The following is a 21,658-nucleotide window of genomic DNA, read 5'->3' on the forward strand; positions in this document are numbered from 1 at the left end:
CCCTGTCTAGACTGTGCCCAGCGTGTGGGTGCCAAGTCCTTGGGGTGTGTGTGTGTGAGTGTGTGTCTGTGAGTGAGTGTGCCCGGGGGGACCCCCCTGTAAATACTGTGCCATGGGTCCCCTGTGCCACCCTCTCTTCCCCTTCCCTGGGCAACAAGGGTGCCCTCAGCCCTCTGCCACCCTCCACCTTGTAGGGTTAGGGAACATTGGGTGGGCAAGGAGGAGGAGGGAGCAGGTGGCACCCTCCCATATCAGCCTGGTGTGGTGGTGGTGGGTGGGCACAGGGGCAGGGTGTTACCCAGGGCCACCCCTTGCCCACCCTAGCAGCATCTGTAAATATTGGGTCTGCTGCAGGGGTGGCACCAGGGCCCTAGAGAGAGAGATTTTAATGCTCAGAGAGGTGAGAATGGGAGAAAAAAAAAAGAAAGGAAAAAAAAAAAAGACTTTTTATAATAAAAAGCTGGAAAAATCCTGCAGGCTTTGGATGCTGTGTCCCAAACATCCTTCCACACTCGGGAAGTGTGGGCAGGTGTGGATGAGACCTGGCTGGAGGGCACATCTCAGAGGGTCCTGCGTGACAGCACAGGGTCTGCTCAGAGGTCTGCAGCTTGTGATGTTCCCCAAGGATCTTTGGTGGGATCAGGCTTGTCCAACATCATCATCAACAATCTGGATGAAGGCATGAGTCAACCCTCAGCCAGTTTGCTGGTGGCACAGAACTGGGAGGAGTGGCTGGCACCCATCAGGCTGCTGCCATTCAGTGAGACCTGGCCAGGCTGGCGGAAGGGAAACCTCATGGAGTTCAACCAGGGCAAGTGGAGGGTCCTGCACCTGGGGAGGAGCAACCTCCTGAAGCAGTACAGGGGAGGGGTGACCTGCTGGGAAGTAGCTCCAAGGAGGACCTGGGAGTGTGGGGCAACAAGAAGTTGCCCATGAGCCAGGATTGTGTCCTGGTGGACAAGAAGGCAAATGGTTTCCTGGAGGCATGAAAAATAGTGTGGCCAGCAGGGCAAGGGAGGTTCTCCTCTACTCTGCCCCAGTCAGGCTACAGCTGGAGTCCTGGGTCCAGTTCTGGGCTCCCCAGTTCAGGAGAGACTGGGAACTGCTGGAGAGAGTCCAGGGGATGCTCTGAAGATGCTGAGGGGCCTGGAGCAGCTCTGTGAGCAGCAAAGGCTGAGAGCCCTGGGGCTGGTGAGCCTGCAGAAGAGCAGCCCCAGAGGGGAGCTGAGCAATGCTCAGCAAGAGCTAAAGGAGCTGTGGGGGGCAAGAGGCTGGGGCCAGACTCTGCTGAGTGGTGCCCAGGGCCAGGCCAAGGGGCAGAGGGCACAAAGTGGAAGCCAGGAGGCTGCAGGTGAAGCTGAGGAGAAAGTTGTTTGGTGTGAGGGTGCTGGAGGCCTGGAGCAGGCTGGCCAGAGAGGTTGTGGAGTGTCCTTGTGTGGAGAGCTTCCAACCCCCCCTGGGCATTGTGCTGCTGGGCAAGCTGCTGTGGGTGCCCTGCTGGAGCAGGGGGCTTGGACTGGCTGAGCTCCAGAGGTCCCTTCCAGCCTCCACCATGCTGGGATTCTGGAATTCTGTGTCCTGCTCTGCATCACTGGGGTGGCAGAGGTGGCCCTGTCCCTGCCTTAGGGCCACCATGCCCAGCTCCCTGTTACCTCTGAGGGGCTGCCAACCTGTTCCCCACCCTGGCACCTTGGAGGTGAGGGTGTCCTGTGGGATGGGGTCTCTGGTGCTTGGCACTCCACCATGCCTGGTAATGGTTCCCGGGGTTGGTACCCCGGTGCCCTGGTGTCCCCTGCAGTATGCCTGGTGCCTGTCATGCCCGCTGGCCCTGCCACTGTGCCTAGTGCTGATTCTAGGTGCCAGTGCTCCATCATCCCCCTCCTCCCCACGCTGTGCCCGGTGCTGGTTATGGGTGCTGATCCCTGGTGCCCAGCAGTGCCACGGTCCAGATGCCAGTGCGTGGTGCGCAGTGCCCTCCCTGACTGTCACCAGTGCTTATGTCAGTTCCGGCTGCCGGTGCCCGGTGCCCCGTGACACTGTGCCGAGTGCCGGTGGCTGACAATGTCCCCCCTCTCCGTAACTGATGCCCCTCCCGGTGCCCGCGGCAGTTCTACAGCTGTGCCCAGTCTCAGTGTCAGTTCTGGGCAATAGTGCCCGCTGCAGCCCCCTTGCCATGTCTGGTACCGGTGCCAATTCTGGTACTAGGTACCCTCTCCCGCGCCGTGCCCGGTGTCGATGTCGTCGCCCCCCCTCCCCCCACCTCCCCCTTCCCCGGTGTCAGTGTTAGTTCCGGGTGATGCTGCCCGGTGCTCCCCTCTCCCGATACCAGCGTCAGTTCCTGCTGCAGGTACCCGGTACCTAGTACCGGTGCCCCCCTTGCCGATGTCAGTTCTGGCAGCTGGTACCCAGTGCCTGTGCCAGTTCCAACACCCAGTGCCGGTGCCAGTTCCGCCTGCCGGTACCCGGTGTCCCTCCCCAGTGTCGGTTCCGGCTGCCAGCGCCCTGTGCCAGTTCCGGCTGCCGGTACGCCGTATCCAGTGCCGGTGCCAGTTCCAGCTGCCGATACCACGTGTCCCCGCCTTGGTGTCGGTGCCAGTTCCGGCTGCCGATGCCCAGTAACCCGTGCCGGTGCTAGTTCCGGCTGGCTGTACCCAGTGCCCCCCCGCCTCGGTGCCGGTGCCCGGTGCCGGCCCCGCCCCGCGCCGCCGCGCTACGACTCCGCCGCCGCCGCCGCCGCCCCCTCTCGCAGCCATTGCGGGCAGGCCCCGGCAGCTGCGGCCCGTCCGGCCCGGTGCCCACTGCGGCCCCGGGGACATGGTGTGGGGATGGCCCGGCCCGCAGACACCTTCCCGCTGCACCGGCTCGTCTGGCACAACCGGCACCAGGCGCTGGACAGCGCCCTGCGCTCCGGCACGGTGCGACCGGCACCGGCGACCGGCAACCGGCAACCGGCAACTGGGAACTGGGAACGGGGAACGGGGAACGGGGAACAGGGAACCGGCACCGAGCAGGGAGGGGAGAGGGAAAGGGGTGGGGGGACTGAGATATTGGGGAATGGGGTGGGAAAAAGAGGGAGTGGGGATGGGGGACTGGGAGGAGTGGGGGAGTGCGGGCACTGGGGAGGACTGGGGGAAACTGGCAGCAATGGGAGGTACTGGAGGGGAATAGGAGCACTGGGAGTGCTAGGGTGTGCTGGGAGCAGAGGGACTGGGAGCACCGAAGGCACTGGGAGGACTGGGGGAGACTGGGAGAAAAGGGGGGGCGGTGTTGGGGAGACTGAGAGCACTAGAGGAGACTAGGGGCATAAGGAACTGGGAGCACTGGGGGCACCAGGGAAGACTAGAAGCACTGGGAACTGGGAGGCACTGGAAGCACTGGAGGAAACTGGAGTCACCAGAGACTGGGAGCACTTGGGGGACTGGGATACTACAGGAAGGTAGCACCAGGGTGCTGGAAGCAACTGGGGCACTGGTGCTGGGATACTGTGGGCACTGGGATAGGAGCCCTGGAGGTAGAGGGAGACTGGGGGCTTTGGGGTAGTGGGGCACTGGGAGAAGAGGGCACTGGGAGCAGTGGGCAGACTGGTGGTACTGAGACAGGGATACAAGCCTAATAAGGGACTGGGAGCACTGGAGATGGAGGCCAAGTGGGAGACTGGGAGCACTGGAAGCAGAGGGGGACTGGGGGTCTCAGGCATTGGGGCACTGGGAGAAGAGAGGACTGGAAACTGAAGGCACTGGGAGCACTGGGTGAATTGATGGCATTGGGACAGGGCCTATGAGGGGACTGGGAGCACTGGAGGTAGAGGCCAGCTGGCAGCACTTGGGAGCACAAGGTGGGCTCTGGACACCGCCAGAAAGCTAGGGACCATCGCCAAGGTGCCAAACCGAGGGGCACCGGAGTGGTGCAGGATGCCAGGGCCACCCCAGGCCAGTGACAGTAGCCGTGCCCATTGTCACAGCACGACGTGGAGCTGACGGACCCCCGTGGGAGGACCCCGCTGGAGCTGGCCGTGTCCCTGGGCCACCTGGAGTCAGTGCGGGTACTGCTGAGGCACAACGCCAACGTGGGCCGGGAGAATGCCAATGGCTGGACAGGTACCGGCGGGCACGGGGGGCACGGGTGCCTTGCTGGGTGGGTGGGAGGGAGGCTGATGTCACCGTCCAAGGTGGGGTTGGTGACGGTGAGCGTGTCCTGCACCCCAGTGCTGCAGGAGGCAGTGAGCACCGGGGACCCCGAGATGGTGCAACTGGTGCTGCAGTACCGCGACTACCAGCGGGCGACGCGGCGGCTGGCTGGCATCCCCGAGCTGCTCAGCAAGCTGCGGCGGGTACGGCCCTGCCCTGGGGCGTAGGGTGGGGGGAGCGGGCAGCCACCCTCACACCTAGCACTGGGGTCCCACCAGGACACAGGGGAACCTCTGCACAACCCAAGTCCTCCTAGGAAGGCCATCCCCTCCATGACTTCCATCCCCTCCATGACTTCCATCCCCTCCATGAGCTCCATCTCCTCCATGAACTCCATCTCCTTCATGACTCCCATCCATCTCCTCCATGACTCCCACCTCCTCATGACTCCCACCTCCTCACAACTCCCACCTCCTCATGACTCCCATCCCCTCCATGACTCCCATCCCCTCCATGACTCCCATCCCTTCCATGACTCCCATCCCCTCCATGACTCCTATCTCCTCCATGACTGCCATCCCTTCTATGACTTCCATCCCTTTCACAACTCCCATCCCTCCATGAGCTCCATCTCCTCCATGACTCCCATCCATCTCCTCCATGACTCCCATCCATCTTCTCCATGACTCCCACCTCCTCATGACTCCCACCTCCTCATGACCCCCATCTCCTCCATAACCCCATCTACTCCATGACCCCTTCTCCACAATCACCTCCTTTATATCCCCACTCTTTCCCAAGGGTCCACCTTCCCTGCCAGGCCACTCTCCCAGGTCACCCTGATTCCCACCCAGTAACCCCAGCAGAAACTCCCCTCCCTGCCCCCAGCCCTCCCCTGTCATCCCATCAGGGACCCCCTGACTCCTCTGGCCCCACCATCTGCTCCATGACTCCCTTCATCTCTTCCAGGCATCCGATTTCTATGTGGAGATGAAGTGGGAGTTCACCAGCTGGGGTGAGCAGGGCACCACGGGGCTGGGTGTGGGCACTGCATGTGGGGCTGGATGTGGGCACTGGGTGTGGGGCTGGATGCGGGGCTGGATGTGGGCACTGCATGTGGGGCTGGATGTGGGCACTGGGTGTGGGGCTGGATGCGGGGCTGGGTGTGGGCACTGGGTGTGGGGCTGGGTGTGGGGCTGGATGTGAGCACTGCATATGGGGCTGGATGTGGGCACTGGGTGTGGGGCTGGATGCGGGGCTGGGTGTGGGGCTGGATGTGGGGCTGGATGTGGGCACTGGGTGTGGGGCTGGGTGTGGGCATTGGGTGTGGGGCTGGGTGTGGGCACTGGATGCGGGGCTGGGTGTGGGCACTGGGTGTGGGCACTGGGTGTAGGGCTGGATGTGGGCACTGGGTGCGGGGCTGGATGCGGGGCTGGGTGTGGGCACTGGATGCGGGGCTGGGTGTGGGCACTGGGTGCGGGGCTGGATGCGGGGCTGGGTGTGGGCACTGGGTGTGGGCACTGGGTGCGGGGCTGGGTGTGGGCACTGGGTGTAGGGCTGGATTCAGCACTGGGTGCGGGGCTGGATGTGGGGCTGGGTGTGGGCACTGGGTGTGGGCACTGGGTGCGGGGCTGGGTGTGGGCACTGGGTGTGGGCACTGGGTTTGGGGTTGGATGCGGGGCTGGGTGGGGAGCTGGCTTCGGCAGTGGGTGCAGGACTGGGTGGGGGCTCTGGGTTCGGCGCTGGGCTGGGGTGCCCTGCTGACAGCCCGCGGGTGCCCGCAGTGCCGCTGGTCTCCAAGGTGTGCCCCAGCGATGTGTACCGCGTCTGGAAGCGAGGCGAGAGCCTGCGGGTCGACACCACCCTGCTGGGCTTCGAGCACATGACCTGGCAGCGCGGCCGCCGCAGCTACATCTTCAAGGGGGAAGGTGAGCTCCAGCACCCAGGGGACACCCTGGCACCACAGAGACCCTCAGGGGCCCTGCGGTGACCTTGGGGCCACCCCAAATCCCATGAGCTAGAAGTACTCCTCCCTAAGTGCCACCAGATCCCAAACAGGAACCCCTTGGACCCCCCCAGTTCCACCTTCCAGCAGCACTGGGGACCACCTCAGCCCCCACACGTACCAGGGACCCCCAGTTTCCCACCAGGATCTCCCAAGGTCCCCAGATACCCCTGAGATGAGATGACCTCTGGGCTCAGGGATGTTGGGGTGCCACATGGTCTCTGCAGGGACCCCCAGTTCCCCATCAAGACTTCCCAAAGGCCCCAGAGATGAGGTGGCCTCTGGACTCAGGGGATATCGGCGTGCCACAAGGTCCATGCAAAGAGCTCCATTTTCCCATCAGGACCCCACAGATCCTCCCAAAGATGTAGTGACCCTCAAGCTTTGGAGGTGTCAGGGTGCCACAGGGTATCTTGGGGCAGCTGTGGGTGCCAGGGTGGTGGCACAGGGGGTGCTGACACCTGTCCCCACACACAGATGAAGGGGCAGTGGTGATGGAGGTGGACCACGACAAGCAGGTGGTCTACACAGAGACGCTGGCCCTGGCCCTCCACGAGCCTGACCTGCTGCTGGCAGCCATGCAGCCCTCGGAGGAGCACGTGGCCGGACGGCTGACCTCCCCCATCGTCTCCACACACCTGGACACCAGGAACATCGCCTTCGAGAGGTGGGCTGCCACTCCAGCAGGCTGCTGGGGGCTGAGCTGGTGCTGCCTGGTCACCAGTGGTGTTCTCCAGGGCTCAGCACCTGGGGCCAGGTCTATTCGACATCTCCATCAGTGACTGTGGTGGGGAGACCCAGCACCATGGAGTCATTTTGGTTGGCAAAGCCCTCCTTGAGTCCAGGCACTGAGGCACCCTCAGTCAGTCTGCAGATGACACCAAGCTGGGTGGCAGTGTTATCTGCTGGAGGGTAGGGAGGTTCTGCACAGGAATTTGGACTGGTTGATCCTGATCTTAGGTGAGGCCAATGGTATGAAGTTCAACAAGGCCAACAAGACCAAGTGCCAGATCTTGCACTTGGGTCACAACAACCCTGTGCAAGGCTTCAGGCTTCCAGAGGCAGAGTGGCTGAAAACTGTCCGATGGAAAAGGACCTGGGGGGTTGGTGACAGCAGCTGGAGATGAGCCAGGGGGTGCCCAGGTGGCCAAGAAGGCCACCAGAATCCTGGCCTGGATCAGCAAGAGTGTGGCCAGCAGGAGCAGGGCAGGGATTGGCCCCCTGGACTGGGCACTGCTGAGGTCACAGCTGGAATCCTGGGGTCAGTTGTGGGAGCCTCACTCCAAGAAGGACATTGAGGAGCTGGAGCAGGGCCAGAGAAGGACAACAAAGCTGGGGAAGGATTTGGAGAACAGGGCTGGTGAGGAGCAGCTGAGGGAGCTGGGGGTGTTGAGCCTGGAGAAAAGGAGGCTGAGGGGAGACCTTCTGGGTCTCTGCAACTCCTTGCAAGGAGGCTGGAGCCAGGTCTGGGTCAGACAAGACACGAAGTAACAGCCCCAGATTGCCCCAGGGGAGGTTTAGGTTGGACATGAGGAACAATTTCTTGCTCCTGAAGGTTGTCAAGGCCTGTCTCAGGCTGCCAGGGCAGTGGTAGAGTCCCCATCCCTGGAGGGGTTTCTGAGCTGTGGAGCTGTGGTGCTGAGGGCCATGGGTTGATGGTGCCCTGGCAGTGCTGGGTTAAGGGTTGGCCTCCATCATCTTGAAGGTCTCTTGCAACCCAACCCATTCCATGATTCCATGATCCATACAATCCTGTGGTGGGCTCTGGCTGGGTGACCAGTTGAGGAGGACTCAGGACCAAGTGGGGCAGGTCAGTGGAAGGGCTCCAGAGGAAGAACCTTGGGAAGGGAAGGAACCACTTGTGCAAGGGAACAAGCACCATGCAAGGAGCCCCTCCCTGGGCACCTGACACCATTCCCTCCCCACCAGGAACAAGTCTGGGATCTGGGGCTGGCGCTCGGAGAAGATGGAGGTGGTCAGTGGCTACGAGGCCAAGGTGAGCACAGCCATGGGGGGGGACAGAGGGAACCCCCCCAGTGCCCAGCAGGGCTGATGCTGTCCCCCGGCAGGTCTACAGTGCCAGCAACGTGGAGCTGGTCACCAAGACCAGGACCGAGCACCTCTCTGACCAGGACAAGTCACGCTGCAAAGGTGACAGCCCCACTGGCCAACCAGGGAGACCCCTCCTGGTGCAAGGCCCACCCCCTAGTGCAAGGCCCACCCCCTAGTGCAAGGCCCTTTCCTGGAGGGACCTGTGTCAGGTGTTGAGTGCCATGCTGGGTGTGGCATGGCAGGTGTGGGGCACCATGGCTGGTGTCACCCATCAGCTGGGGGACACTGTGGGTGCTGGGTGTCACCCATCAGGTGTGGGACAATATGTGGGTTGTCACCCATCAGCTGTGGGACACTGTGGGTGCTGGGTGTCACCTATCAGGTGTGTGTCACTATTCAGGGTGTGACCCGTGGCACCCCAGGCAGCCATGGGGTGCCATGATGACCCTGCCCATGCCCACCCCACCTCTCTCCCCATCCAGGCTCCAAGACCCCCTTCCACTCCTTCCTGGGCATTGCGCAGCAGCATGGCACCCACAACGGGGTGAGTGGCCGGGCCAGGGGGTCCCCTGGAGGGTTGGGGGACACCACCCCACCACTGGGGGACCCCGGGGATGGGGCTGAGGGTGCCAGTGTCACCGCAGGTGCCCGTGCCGCAGGCTGCCAGCCCCACCAACCCCACTGCCATCACCCCTGAGGAGTATTTTGACCCCCACTTCGACCTGGAGACTCGCAACATCGGGCGCCCCATCGAGATGTCCAGCAAGGTGCAGAGGTGAGGTCACCACCCCTGGGTGACACAGGGCCAGGGCTGTGCCACCAGCATGGCAGGGAGCTGATGGGGGTGATGGAGTGGCGCCGGGGTGGTGGCACAGCCCCTGGTGTGGCAGGATCCATGGGCGTGGTGATGAGGTGCCAGAGAGGTGGCACCAGGGTGTGAGGTCCTTTGGGGGTGGTGACATGGTCCCAGGGGATGTGGCACTGGGTGACAGGACCTATGGGGATGTTAATGTGGCCCCATGGGACACAGCAGTAGGTGCCAGGACCCACGGGGCAGTGCTGGGGTGCCAGGGCAGGCGCTGTGGGGCAGCCGTGCCCACATGGGTGCCCACGCAGGTTCAAGGCGACGCTGTGGCTGTGCGAGCAGCACCCCCTGTCCCTGGCAGAGCAGGTGACGCCCATCATTGACCTCATGGCCATCTCTAATGCCCACTTTGCCAAGCTCCGCGACTTCATCACCCTCAAGCTGCCCCCCGGCTTCCCTGTCAAGATCGGTAAGGGTGGGGCCGGGTGGGTCAGGGTGCCTGCACCAGGGTGGCACCGCTGACCCCTGTGCCCCCACAGAGATCCCTCTCTTCCACGTCCTCAACGCCCGAATCACCTTCAGCAACCTCTGCGGCTGCGACCAGCCTCTGGGCTCCGTGCGGGTCTGTGCCCAGCCCCCTGGCACCCACCCCGCTGGCACCAACCCCACTGGCACCCAGCCCACTGGCTCCCAACCTGCTGGACCCAGAGGTGAGGCTGCTGGGGTGCCCTGTGGTTGGGGCTCTCTGGGAGGTGGTGGTCATCTCAGGATGTGGGGTGCTGGCAAGTGGGGGGAGGTCACTGGGTATGGTGATTTTGGGGAGGTGCCAGGGTTGGGGATGGTTCTCTGTGGGCACAGGGTGGCCTGGCCATGGGATGAGGATGTAAGGTGCTGTGGGGTGCTCGGGAGCACAGGGCACACATGGATGTGGGGTGCCATGGGTGCAGGGTACCGTGAGGTGCTATGGGGTTTTGTGGGGTGCCACAGGGTGCTGTAAGGTGCCATGGGACACTGCAGGGTTCTTGTAGGCACAGGGTGCTGTGGGATTCCACAGTGTACCATGGGTGCCATGGGACGCTGCAGGCTACTGTGGGATGCCAAGGGGTACTATGGAATATCATGGGGTGCTGTGGGGAGGCCATGGGATGCTGAGGAGACACCATGGGGTGCCATGGGGTGCCATGGGGATACTATGGGAATGCCATGGGGTGCCATGGGGATACTATAGGGACCCCATGGGGTGCCATCGGATATTATGGGGATGCCATGGGGTGCCATGGGGATACTATGGGTATGCCATGGGGTGCCATGGGGACACTATAGGGACCCCATGGGGTGCCGTCAGGATATTATGGGGATGCCATGGGGTGCCATGGGGATACTATGGGGATGCTATTGGGTGCAGTGGGATGCCATGTGATGCTGAGAGTGCCCTGTTCCCCGGGCGGGGCGGCAGGCTGGCCGTTCCCATGCGAGGTGGAAGCAGGGGTGTTCGAGGTGCCAGCTGGGTACACGGTGCTGGGCGCGGGGCGCAGCGAGCCGCTGCGGGATGAGGACGATGACCTCCTTCAGTTCGCCATCCAGCAGAGCCTGCTGGACGCCGGCACCGAGACCGACCAGGTACGGCCACTCCCCACCCCTGCTTGGCCAGGCCACGCCTTCCTGCGCCTTAGCCACGCCCCTAAGGGCACAAACCCCGCCCCTCAGCCCCGCCCCTCCCCGCAGGTGACCATTTGGGAGGCTCTGACCAACACCCGCCCGGGCATGGAGCCGCCGCCCTATGAGGAGCAGCTGGAGCGGTGAGGCCCCGCCCCCCCGGCTAGCGATTGGCCAATGAGGGGCTGGGGAGGAGCGGCCTAAAGGGGAGGGGCCCGGGGGTGGTTAAAAGGGAGGGGTCTGGGGTGTGGTTAAAAGGGGGAGGGGTCTGAGGTTGGACAAAAAGGGGGGGCCCGGGTGTGGCTAAAAGGGGAGGGGCCTGGGGGTGTGTAAAAGGGGAGCCCGAGGTGTGTCTAAAGCGGGGGGGGAGGGGTCTGGGGGTGTCTCAAATGGGGGGTCTGGAGGGTGTCTACAAGGGGGAGGTCTGGGGCGTGTCTGAAAGTGGGATGTCCCCCACAGGGCCCTGCAGGAGAGCATGCTGCTGCAGGCCGGCCCCAGCGCTGACCCCACCGAGGCTGGGACCCCCTCTGGGGCGGGTGGTGGTGGTAGCACTGAAACTGACACTGGCACGGGCACGGGCACCCCCCCAGCACCCCCTGGCTACGGCAGCTTCGCGGAGCAGCTGCGCTTGGCCATGGCCCTCTCGGAGCGGGAGCAGGAGGAACGGGAGCGGCGCCGCAGGGAGGAGGATGAGGAGCTGCAGCGCATCCTGCGGCTGTCCCTCACCGAGAAGTAGCGGTGGGGACACGCAGGGACAGGGATGTCCTGTGTGGGGACATCCCCTGTGGAGGTGGAGGTGTCCCGCATGGGCACAGTCCACACGAGGACAGGCATGTCCCGTGTGGGGGACAGCTCGTGTAGAGGTGGAGAAATCTCACCTGGGGACACTCCACACAGGGGAAAGGATGCCCCAGGTGAAGACACTCCACGCGAGAACAGGGACATCCGGGGTGGGGACACCTCACATGGAGATGGAGACATCCCACGTGGGGACACCCCCCGCAAAAACAAGGACTTCTCAGGAGGGGACACCCCACAGGAGGACGGGAATGAATGTCTTGTGTGAGGACACTCCCTCGGGACAGGCGTGTCCCACGTGGGGACACTCCACATGAGGACAAGGATGTCTCAAGCAGGGACACTCCACATGGAGACAGGGACATCCCACGGGGGGACTCCCCACGTGGGGCCAAGGACACCCCACCTTTCCAGGGACGACCTGGCATGACCTTTCCCCGGTGACAGCCCAGTGTGGGCACAGCCCCACACCAGGGCATCCCACCTTGGGCACAGTCATGCCTGGGGACCAGTGGGTGCCAGGGTGTCACCCCCATGCCAGGTCCCCTCCCTGATGTTGCTGGGGACATTGATCCAGGGATCCTTCTCTCCCAGGGGACCCCCCCCCAATCAAGGGATCTTCTCCCACCAGGCTCCAACCTCAGCCCAGGGACCTTGATCTGGGGGGGCTGTGTGGTACTTCCACCCCCCCACCCAGGGCCCCCCCAGTTTTCTTCAGTGTTGATCCCACAAAGGACAGGATGGACCCGGGCGGGGGGGGGAGTCCTTTAAAGACACCCCAGTGTGGGGCTGGGCAGGGACCCACCCAGGCCTTGTCCCACAGTGTGGGGGTCCAGGGGGGGGGTCCCCAAATGTATGTACATAACATATACATATATATATATATATATATATATACACACACACATGGCTGTGTGACAATTGTGCCTGGTGGGGGGGCTTCATTTATTCTTGGGGACCCCTCCCTGCCCAGGGAGAGGGTGCTTGGCTGGGGACAATGGGGTGACAAAGGGCTTGGAGCGGGAGTGCTGGGGGGCTGTTCTGACATGGGATCTGTGCCCCCTCCCTGGGGTGTGGAGTTCTGGTGGGGGGAGGCTGGCACCCAATGGGCACAACCAAGGGACCCAAATGCTAGGGTGAGGGCTCCAGGGAGGCAGGGATGGGGTGGGGGCAGGTTCCTGCTGAGCCATGGGGTAGCAAGGGGCCTGGGATTGGGGATCCAGGGCACATGGCTGAGGCAGGGGGTGAGGGTGGGCGGGCACCCATAGTGGGGGACAGGGTGCTGAGGACCTAGGAGGGGAAGTCTCACTTGCTGGGGACCCTCAGTGGAGCAGCCACCTGCTGCTCATCCTCATGGAGTGTGTGGGGGGGTCCCACTTGCAGGGAGAGTGTCACAGGTGCTGGGGGGATCCCATCTGCTGAGGACATGGTGGAGCCCAGGCTGGGATCCCACCTGGCATTGGGGGGTGTCTCAGCTATTGGAGGGTAAACGATGGGGGTCCCATCTCCTGGGGGACCTTGGGGGAATTCCAGGTGGGGATCTTCGGGAGGGGTCCTACCTGCTGGTGATCTGGAGGGATCTCAGGTACTGGGGACCTGCAGGCTGGGGTGGGGGGCGGGGAGGGAGTCCCACTTGCAGGTGATGTGGAGCGGGACTCTCAGGTGCAGGGGGTTGGATCCTGGCGGGTCCTGGGGTAAAAATCCTGGGGCGTCCCGGGACAACACGCTCCCGGGTAAGTGCCAGGGGGGGTTACCAAGCACTGTGGACCCCGGGGATGTTTTACTCCCGGGGTGGTTCCCGATCTGGTGCTACCGGGGTTGTGGGACTGGGGGGACGCATAGGGCACAAGTCCCGCTGCAGGTTGGGCCGTGCCCGTTCCCGTTCCCGTTCCCGTTCGGGCGGGGGAAACGGCGGCGGCGGCGCTTCCTGGTGCGGCAGGGGCATGGCGCTGGTCACCGTGCGGAGGGCGGCAGGGGGGGCATCGGTAAGTACAGGACCGGCACCGAGACTGCACCGCCATCGGCGGGTACTACCGGCACAGGGAACGGCGGGGAACGGGGAGAACGGCCGGTCCCGGCATCCACCGGGGGCGGTGTGTGCGACTAGGGGGGTTAGGGGGTGGCCCGGCTGCTCCCGTTGCTCCCAGTGGGAGCTTACTGGGAGCCCAGTTGGTGCCAGTGCACGGTGTTGGGGTCTTGGTTGCTCCCGGTGGGGGGTGTCTCGAAGTTTAAGGTGGGGTGGGAGGGTGTCTCCGGTTGCTCCCAGTGTCTCCGGTTGTTCCCACTGTTCCCAATGCTCCCAGTCCTTTGCTGGCCCAGTAGCTCCCAGTTCACTCCCCCCACCACCCCAGCTCCAGCAACCACTTGGTCTTACCCAGGTGCACAGCCTAGGACCGCCCCCACCATCAATTCCCCACAGCCTGGGAGGGGAGGGGGCGGCGCAGGGATAGGACCCCCCCTACAATTGGCATCCCAGGGTTAATCCTCAGGGATCCATCTCCCCAGTGGTACCCCCATTCCTACCCCAGCAGGACCCAACTCCTTCAGTGCCCCTCTGCCATCCCCTGGCACCCTGCCAATGCCCCATACTGGGGATGGGAGGCAGGGAGTGAATTTTCGGGGGGGTTTGCAAGCGGGGTGCTTGTGGCCACCCCCCGAGCATGGTCCATGTGTTCCCCCCCGCAATATTTTGCAGGAGGAAGATGTCCCCCGACGCAGGCAGCTGCAGCGGCGGTGAGAGAGTGGCTCTGAAAACACCATGGGGCGGGGGGGAGGGACACCCACGGGCCACCGGGGTTGGGACACACACACGAGAACCCTCTGAGGAGCATCACCTCCCTCCATGCTCCCTAGCTCCCACACCTAGATTCCCCTTTTGGGGGAGCACTCCAGGGGTACGCCAGCCTGGACCCCCCCACACACTCAGGGCATTTTGTGTATGGCCTGACCCCCCCCCAGGCAAAGCTTTGTCATGGTGAAGGGCGCTGCCCTGCTGCTGCCTGCCGAGGAGGGGCTGGAGGATGAGTCCCCCCCAGAGGAAACCCCTGGCCAGGCCCCGGGGCGGCAGGAGCAACATCTGCACCTCATGATGCAGTTACTGCGGCCACAGGATGCCATCCGGCTGGTGGGACATGGGGACATGGGGGTGGGGATGGGAGCAGGGTAAGACTGGGGACAGGGATGGGGATGGAATAGGGACAGGGATGGGGAGCGGAACAAGGATGGTAGAGGGATGGTGACAGGGACAGGGATGAGGTGGGGATGGTGACAGGGACAGGAATGGTGACAGTGATGGGATGGAGGTAAGATAAGGACAGTGAAGGGGATGGAATGGGAAGGTAATGGGGACAGGATGGAGATGGCAATGGGATATGGATGGGGGCAGGGTGGAGATGGGACGAGGATGGGACAAGATGGGAATGGGGATAGAGAGATGGTGACAAGGACTGGGATGGTGACAGGGACAGGGATGGAGATAAGATGAGGACAGTGAAAGGGACGGAATGGGAATGTAATGGGGACAGGATGGAGATGGCAATGGGATATGGATGGGGACAGGGTGGGGATAGGACAAGGATGGGAACAGGATGGGAATGGGGATAGAGATGGGGCCATGAAGAGCATGGGAATGGGAAGTGGGATATGGATGGGGACTGGATGGGATGGGAATGGGATAGGGCCCAGCCTGTCCCATGATGCATTTGCTGCTCCTCCATGGGCACTGGGTGGCACTCAGGGGCACTGGGGGACAAATCTCAGGAGGGTCTCCTGTGCCCCCACCCCAGGCGGTGCGGCTGGAGTCGGCGCGGCCACGGCGGGTGCGGTACCTGCTGGTGGTGACACCTGAGGAGAAGGGGGCCGAGGGGCAGACAGTGCTGCTGGGCATGGACATGGCCCATGAGGGGTGAGCGGGGCGGGGCAGGGGTGCCAGGGTGGGGCGGCCACACCCCCCTGACCTCTGCCCGCCCCAGGGCCACCCACTGCACTCTGGGCATGGTGCTGCCCCTCTGGAGCGACACCCAGGTCTTCCTCGATGGAGATGGGTAAGGGGGGTAGGGGGGCTTAGGAGGGTGGGGGCTGAGCAGGTTGGGTGGGGCTGGTGCCCACCTTCACCCCCACGTTTCCCTGTGGTGCCCAGGGGGTTCAGCGTGACGTCAGGGGGAGAGACTCGCATCTTCAAACCCATCTCTGTGCAGACCATGTGGTGAGCGAGGCCCTCTGGGCACAGGGGATAAGGGCACCACCGTGGCCTTGGGGAATGTGGGCATGGGAGACATGGGCATCAGCACGGTTATGGGAGATGCAGGCACTGCCATGGTCATGGGACATGTGGGCACCACTGGGGACTTGGGCACCACCATGGGCTTGGGGGATGTGGGTACCACTGTGAGCACAAGGGATGTGGGCATGGAGGATATGGATACCATCATAGGCATGGGGGATATGAGCACCGCCCTGGGTACAGGATGTGGGCACTGTCATGGGCATTGAGGATGTGGGTAGCATCATGGGCACAGGGGATGTGGGCACTGCTGTGGGATTGGGAGATGTGGGCATCACCATGGTTATAGAGGATGTGGGCACCACTGTGGGCACAAGGGATGTGGACACTGATGTGGGTGCAGGGGACATGGGCACCACCATGGGCACAGCCATGGGAGTGGGGTGTGTGGGGAGGGTTTGGGCACAACTGTGGGCCACCAACCTAAGAGATGGGAGGTAGCACTCACATGCTGGGGGGGCCTGGACCCAGAGGGGGACACTGGCACTGCCCCAGTGGGGTGCCTTGGCCATGGTGACATGGAGGAGACACATGCTGATGCCAGGGTGGTGCTGGAGCAGTGCCCACCTGGTGCTGGGTTGGTACCATGGTGGTTCCAGGGTGGTTCTGAGTGCGGTGCCAGGGTGGTGTTGTGGTGCCAGCATGGATCTGGGGCTATGCTGGGTGTGATGCCATGGTGCCACTGCCAGGTGCCATGATGCTGGGTTTGGTTCCAGTGTGGTGCCAGGGCCGTGCCATGGCAGTGCTGGGTGCAGTGCCAGGGTGGTACCAGGATGGTGCCATGATGATGCTGAGTATGGTGTTATGGTGATGCTGGGTGTAGGTGCCACAGTGGTACCAGTGTGGTGCCATGATGATGCTGGCTGTAGTGTCATGGCAGTGCTGGGTGCAATGCCAGGGGCGGTGCCACAGTGATGCTGGGTGTGGTGCCTCGGTTCTGCCATGGTGGTACTGGGTGTGGTGCCTCGGTTCTGCTTTAGTGGTGCTGGGTGTAGTGCCAGGGTGATGCCAGGGTGGTGCTGGGTGATGCCGGGTGCGGTGCCACAGCGGTGCCAGCACGACGGTGCCATGTGCGGTGCACCAGGGCCGTGCTGCAGGAGCTGCACCGTGCCTGCGAGGCCGCCTCCCGCGGCGGGCACATCCCCGGCGGCCCGGCGCTGGCCTGGGCACGCGGGTACGCGGCGGCGCTGGCATCGGAGCAGAGCTGCCTCAACGAGTGGCTGGCCATGGCCGACCTGGAGTCCGTGCGCCCCGCCTCGCCCCCGCCCGGCCGGTATGCCCCGCCCCGCCCCCACAGCCAATCAAAAACCAGTGCGGGCTGGGTGGGGTGGGGTGGGGCAAGGGGGGTGGTTTGGGTGGGGCTAAAGGGAACAGATGGGGCTGAGGGAACTGGGCTGGGCATCAGGGGAATGGGAGGGGCTGCTGGGAATGGGTGGGGTTAATGGGGAGGGGGAGGGTTAAAGGAAGTGGGGTGGGGTTAATGGAACTGGGAGGGGCTACTGGAAGTGGGGTGGGGTTAATGGGGATGGGTGGGGCTAAAGGAACTGGGATGGGGTTAATGGAACTGGGACAGGTTAAAAGGACAGGGAGCAGCTTAGTGGAACTGGGAGGGGCTACTGGAAATGGGTGGGGTTAAAGGAACTGGGAGGAACCCAGTGGAAGTGGGAAGGGCTTAATGGAAGCAGGAGGAGCTTGCTGGAATTGGGATGGGCTTAATGGGAATGGGTGGGACTTCCAGATCAGCAGGCCTATGGAGAGGTGGAGCTTGCATTTAAGGGAGGGGCTTGGGAGTGGAGGGTCTGGGCAGGGCGTCTCCTGGGCAGGGCAGGTGACACAGTGGCACGGGTGCCAGGCCAGCAGCACCGGAGCTGTCGGAGCAGGCGGTGCGGGCACTGCTGCGGGAGGTGATGGCCAGTGCTGACCTGGAGAGTGTCACCTCCAAGGAGGTGGGTGCCAACAGGCCAGGGGGTCCTTTCGGGACAAGAAGGACCTGGTTCGTGGGCAGGGATAGGCAGGGACAAGGCTGACCCTCACCCCTTGGCTGTGCCCAGGTGCGGGAGGAGCTGGAGCGGCGCACAGGGCACAGCCTGGCACAGCATAAGGACTTCATCGACAACGAGATGCTGCTGGTGCTGGCACAGATGGACCGGCCATCCCGGGTCTTCCCACACCTCTACCTGGTGGGCAGCGGGATGGGCACAGTGGGCAGGGTGGGCAAGGAGGTCCACACCCCTCACTGATGTCGCTACACAGGGCTCTGAGTGGAACGCGGCCAACCTGGAGGAGCTGCAGCAGAACCGGTGAGTGTGGGGTGGCTTCTGGGTTGGCATAGAGTCACCTGGGGGGGGCATGGTGGCCTGGGGTTGGGGTCATCTGGGGTAGCATGGAGCCATCTGGAGTGTCACGAAGAGGTGGGGTGGGGTCTGCTGAGGGGTCATGGTGGAGTGGGCCTGGGGTTATGTGGGGCAGAAGTGGACACAGGGTCATTCAGGGCGGCATGGCAAGGCTGCATACGGTCCTCTGGGCTGGCACAGTGGAGTGCGATGGGCACATTGTGGTGTGGGCAATGGAGACATCTGGAGGGATCCTGGTGGAGTAGGCATGGCGTCATCTGGGGGGATCATGGCAGAGAGAACATGAGGTGCCCCAGCAGGGTGGGCATGGGGTCATCAAAGGACACCGATGGGATGGCCGCAGGGTCATCATGGGACACCCATTGCCGTGGGCATGAGATCTTTGTAGGACACCCAGCAGGGTGGGCATGGGGACCATCCTGGGACCCTTGGCAAGGTGGCTGCAGCAGGGCAGTGTCACTGAGGTGGAGTGGCCGTGGGGCACCTCACATAACACGGGCAGACCCCTCACCCCCCCAAGCCTGCGTACCCACTGTGCCCACTGCCCGTGGCACCACAGGGTGACCCACATCCTGAACGTGGCACGGGAGATCGACAACTTCTTCCCTGCACTGTTCACCTACATGAACGTGAGGGTGTACGACGAAGAGGCGGCACAGCTCCTGCCCCACTGGAACGACACCTTCCTCTTCCTCTCCCGCGTCCGGTCAGTGGGCACAGGCCACACCAGCGGGGCACAGGCTGGGAGGGGCACACAGGGGCAGAACTTGGAGCCAGCAGCAGGTTGGAGTGGGTGAGAACATGAGTGGAGGGACATGGGAAGGTGTCTTAACGGTGGAGGTGCTGGTGGGCGTTGAGGCACCAGGGACACTGGGAGCTGGGGAGCATTGGGGCACTTGGGGGGGGCCTGAAAGCCAGGGAGGTCTGGGGCATGGGTTCCTTGGGGACATGGGGAGAACTGGGAGCCCTGGGGCACAGGGGAGATGGGGAGTCCTGGGGCATGGGTTCCTTGGAGACATGGGGAGCACTGGGAACACTGGGAGCCCTGGGGCATAGGGGTCCTTGGGAACATGGAGAGTCCTGGGCATGGGTTCCCTGGACATGAGGAGACCTGGGGCACAGTGATCCACGGGGACACAAGAAGTCATAGGATCCTGGGAAGCCCCTGGGGCATGGGGAGCTCCTGGGACATGGGGAGCCCTGGGGCACGAGGTCCTTGGGGACACGGAGGGGACATGAGGAATCCTGAGAGCCTGGGGACACTGAGGTGGCTGGGGGCACTTGGGGATCCCCGGGACCTCGGTGCCAGCACAGGCGGCTGCTGCAGGGCTGCTGGGGGCCGGGCACTGGTGCACTGCCGGATGGGGCTGAGCCGCTCGGCTGCCACGGTGCTGGCCTACGCCATGAAGGAGTTTGGGTGGCCCCTGGAGCGGGCGCTGCGCCACGTCCGGCACTGCCGCCCCGGCGTGCTGCCCAACCCTGGCTTCATGCGCCAGCTCGACTTCTACCAGGGCATCCTGCACGCCAGGTGGGTGCCCACACCTCCCTGGGCAGGGCAATGCTTGCTGGCACAGAGACCTCTTGGGTAGTGTGGGTGGCACCTGCCATGGTCACAACTCTTGGGTGTGGTGGGTGGAGCTCCTATGGCCACACCCTGATGGGCAGGATGGGTGGAGCTTGTGGCCACACCTTGATGGATGGGATGGGAGGAGCTTCTGTGGCCACACCTTGATGGATGGGATGGGTGGAGCTTCTGTGGCCACACCTTGATGGGATGGGTGGAGCCTCTGTGGCCACACCTTGATGGATGGGATGGGTGGGGCTTCTGTGGCCACACCTTGATGGCCAGGATGGGTGGAGCCTCTGTGGCCACACCTTGATGGATGGGATGGGTGGACCTTCTGTGGCCACACCCTAGTGAGCAGGGGAGCCATTGGTGGAGCCCATGGGGCCAGCCACTGACTGACAGCTGTGTGACAGCCGGCACAGCAGCCTGTGGGAGCCCAAGGCAGCGGTGACAGCAGAGCCAGTGCCCAAGCCCGAGGAGGAACCTGATGCCACCCTGGGGGATGAGGGTAGCTTGCCCCCGTCCCCATCCCCATCCCCGCAGTCCCCTGAGGAGGGGAGTGGTCCAGGGCTGCTGGGGACCTCCCGACGTCCCCGGATTTCCCTCTGTGCCGTCATGCGGAGCATCAGCCAGCTGGAAACCCCTGAGCCCCCCGAGCTGCCCGGGGACCCCCTGGCCGCAGAGGTGAGAGCCAGGGCCTGGGGCAAGCCTGTGGGGAGGGGGCGGGGGTGTTGGACTTTTGGCTGACTGCCCTGTGCCCCTTCCGCAGGTGTTCTTGGCTTCGGAGGGACCGACGAGTCCCGACCCTTCTCCGCGGGCACGACCCTCGTCCCGGCCCCGCCGGGTTGTGCGTCAGGCCAGCCTGGATGGTGGCCCCGTCCCTAGCTCTAACCCCCCATCCCCTTAACCCGGAAGGGGGGGAATGGAGCAGAGCCAGCACCATGGGGGAAAGGGTCGGAGCCTCGGCCAGTTCCCCGAGCCCACGCTGCCTGCACTTCGGGCCCTGCCTCATCCCCCCCCGCCAACAATCACAGCCCCGCACAGGGCCCTGCTGCCACCCTGCACCGCGCCGGCACGGAGAATAAAGAGTGGAAATGGTCGCCCCTGTCGTGGATCCTGGATCCTACTCGGGGGATGGTTCCGTGGACTATGGGGACAAGCGTAGGGCTACCAAAGGAGGGACATGGGGAGGGCAGCATGGAGCTCGTCCGCCATCTTGTGCGGCTGGTGGTGGCGTGCATGAGGGAGGGAAGGACTACCACTCCCGGCATCCTTTGCGCGGCTGTGCGTGCTCATGGGTCTCGGGACGGTCGAAGACTGCAGCTCCCGAAGTCCTTTGCGCAGAGGGCTTTAAGCGTGCGCTGTGGCCTCCGGCATGAACTACAGCTCCCAGCATTCCTTGCGCGGAGGCTGCGAGGTTCTGTTCTGGTTATTACGGGAACCGAACGCAGGCCTGATTCAGACCCAGAGGCCTAGGCCGTGCCGAGGGACCGGGACTGACACCGCGACCAGGACGGACCCCGGCAACGGAGAAGTAAAGGGGTACAGGGAGTCAGCAGCCTGCCCTGGCCGCGCGCTGGGAATGCGGCAGAGAGGCCCTCGCCACAGTGTCCCCCCATATGTACAGAGCGGCCCCCGGGGCAGCTGCGGGAACCAGGCCCAGGCAGGCACCGGGGGCTACGCTGTTTAGTATCTTTGTAAGTGATTTGGGTACAGTTTGCTGCCGACACCAAACTGGGAACTTCCGAAGGGAGAGTCGTCCTGCAGGTAGAGCTGGATAGGCTGTAAATGTGGGCTGATGAACTTGATGAAGTTCAGTAAAGCCTTGCACCTGGATAAACATAATCCAACAGTGCCACATAGGCTGGGAGCTAACCGGCTGGAGAGATCTCCTTCCACGGGACCTGGGGGTGCTGGTGAGTGACAAGCTCAATATGAGCAAACAGGCTGCTGCTGTGGCAAATGAAACCAACAGGGTGCTGGGTCACATCACCAGCAGAGAGAAGTTCTTA

General features: G+C 63.5%; 2 protein-coding genes across 3 annotated transcripts; both read left to right on the forward strand.

The window, feature by feature from the left end:
- The first annotated feature begins 2,825 nt into the window (after window positions 1–2,825).
- Window positions 2,826–11,836, forward strand: ANKRD13D (ankyrin repeat domain 13D). 2 transcript variants are annotated; one of them, XM_054390371.1, is made up of 15 exons: window positions 2,826–2,915; window positions 3,962–4,097; window positions 4,206–4,330; window positions 5,097–5,142; window positions 5,912–6,055; window positions 6,610–6,799; window positions 8,062–8,128; window positions 8,202–8,283; window positions 8,667–8,728; window positions 8,829–8,959; window positions 9,301–9,458; window positions 9,529–9,630; window positions 10,419–10,609; window positions 10,715–10,788; window positions 11,105–11,836. In XM_054390371.1, exons 1-15 carry the CDS (start codon window positions 2,826–2,828, stop codon window positions 11,379–11,381), a joined length of 1,875 nt encoding a protein of 624 aa, XP_054246346.1. In that variant the 3' UTR covers window positions 11,382–11,836. The 2 variants fall into 2 exon arrangements, with proteins under 2 accessions (XP_054246346.1, XP_054246348.1); XM_054390373.1 differs by lacking the exon at window positions 2,826–2,915 and having other exon boundaries at window positions 4,054–4,097; window positions 9,529–9,699; window positions 10,446–10,609; window positions 11,144–11,836.
- A 1,550-nt stretch (window positions 11,837–13,386) lies between these two features.
- SSH3 (slingshot protein phosphatase 3) lies at window positions 13,387–20,553 on the forward strand. The gene is made up of 14 exons (XM_054390782.1): window positions 13,387–13,428; window positions 14,139–14,176; window positions 14,402–14,567; window positions 15,229–15,347; window positions 15,415–15,486; window positions 15,582–15,647; window positions 16,810–16,998; window positions 17,578–17,671; window positions 17,777–17,905; window positions 17,979–18,025; window positions 18,639–18,785; window positions 19,407–19,607; window positions 20,060–20,330; window positions 20,416–20,553. Exons 1-14 carry the CDS (start codon window positions 13,387–13,389, stop codon window positions 20,551–20,553), a joined length of 1,719 nt encoding a protein of 572 aa, XP_054246757.1.
- The last annotated feature ends 1,105 nt before the right edge of the window (window positions 20,554–21,658 follow it).

This window comes from Indicator indicator, chromosome 21, assembly GCF_027791375.1.
Source record: "Indicator indicator isolate 239-I01 chromosome 21, UM_Iind_1.1, whole genome shotgun sequence".
Taxonomy (NCBI): domain Eukaryota; kingdom Metazoa; phylum Chordata; class Aves; order Piciformes; family Indicatoridae; genus Indicator; species Indicator indicator.

Bases quoted from the DNA above. Each gene is read 5' to 3' on its own strand.
- ANKRD13D (XM_054390371.1), top strand. From the start codon at position 2,826: ATGGCCCGGCCCGCAGACACCTTCCCGCTGCACCGGCTCGTCTGGCAC. The intron at 8,284-8,666 runs GTGACAGCCCCA...CTCCCCATCCAG, and splicing joins GGACAAGTCACGCTGCAAAG to GCTCCAAGACCCCCTTCCAC. The intron at 10,610-10,714 runs GTACGGCCACTC...CCCTCCCCGCAG, and splicing joins CCGGCACCGAGACCGACCAG to GTGACCATTTGGGAGGCTCT.
- SSH3 (XM_054390782.1), top strand. From the start codon at position 13,387: ATGGCGCTGGTCACCGTGCGGAGGGCGGCAGGGGGGGCATCG. The intron at 13,429-14,138 runs GTAAGTACAGGA...AATATTTTGCAG, and splicing joins GGGCGGCAGGGGGGGCATCG to GAGGAAGATGTCCCCCGACG. The intron at 18,786-19,406 runs GTCAGTGGGCAC...CGGCTGCTGCAG, and splicing joins CTCTTCCTCTCCCGCGTCCG to GGCTGCTGGGGGCCGGGCAC.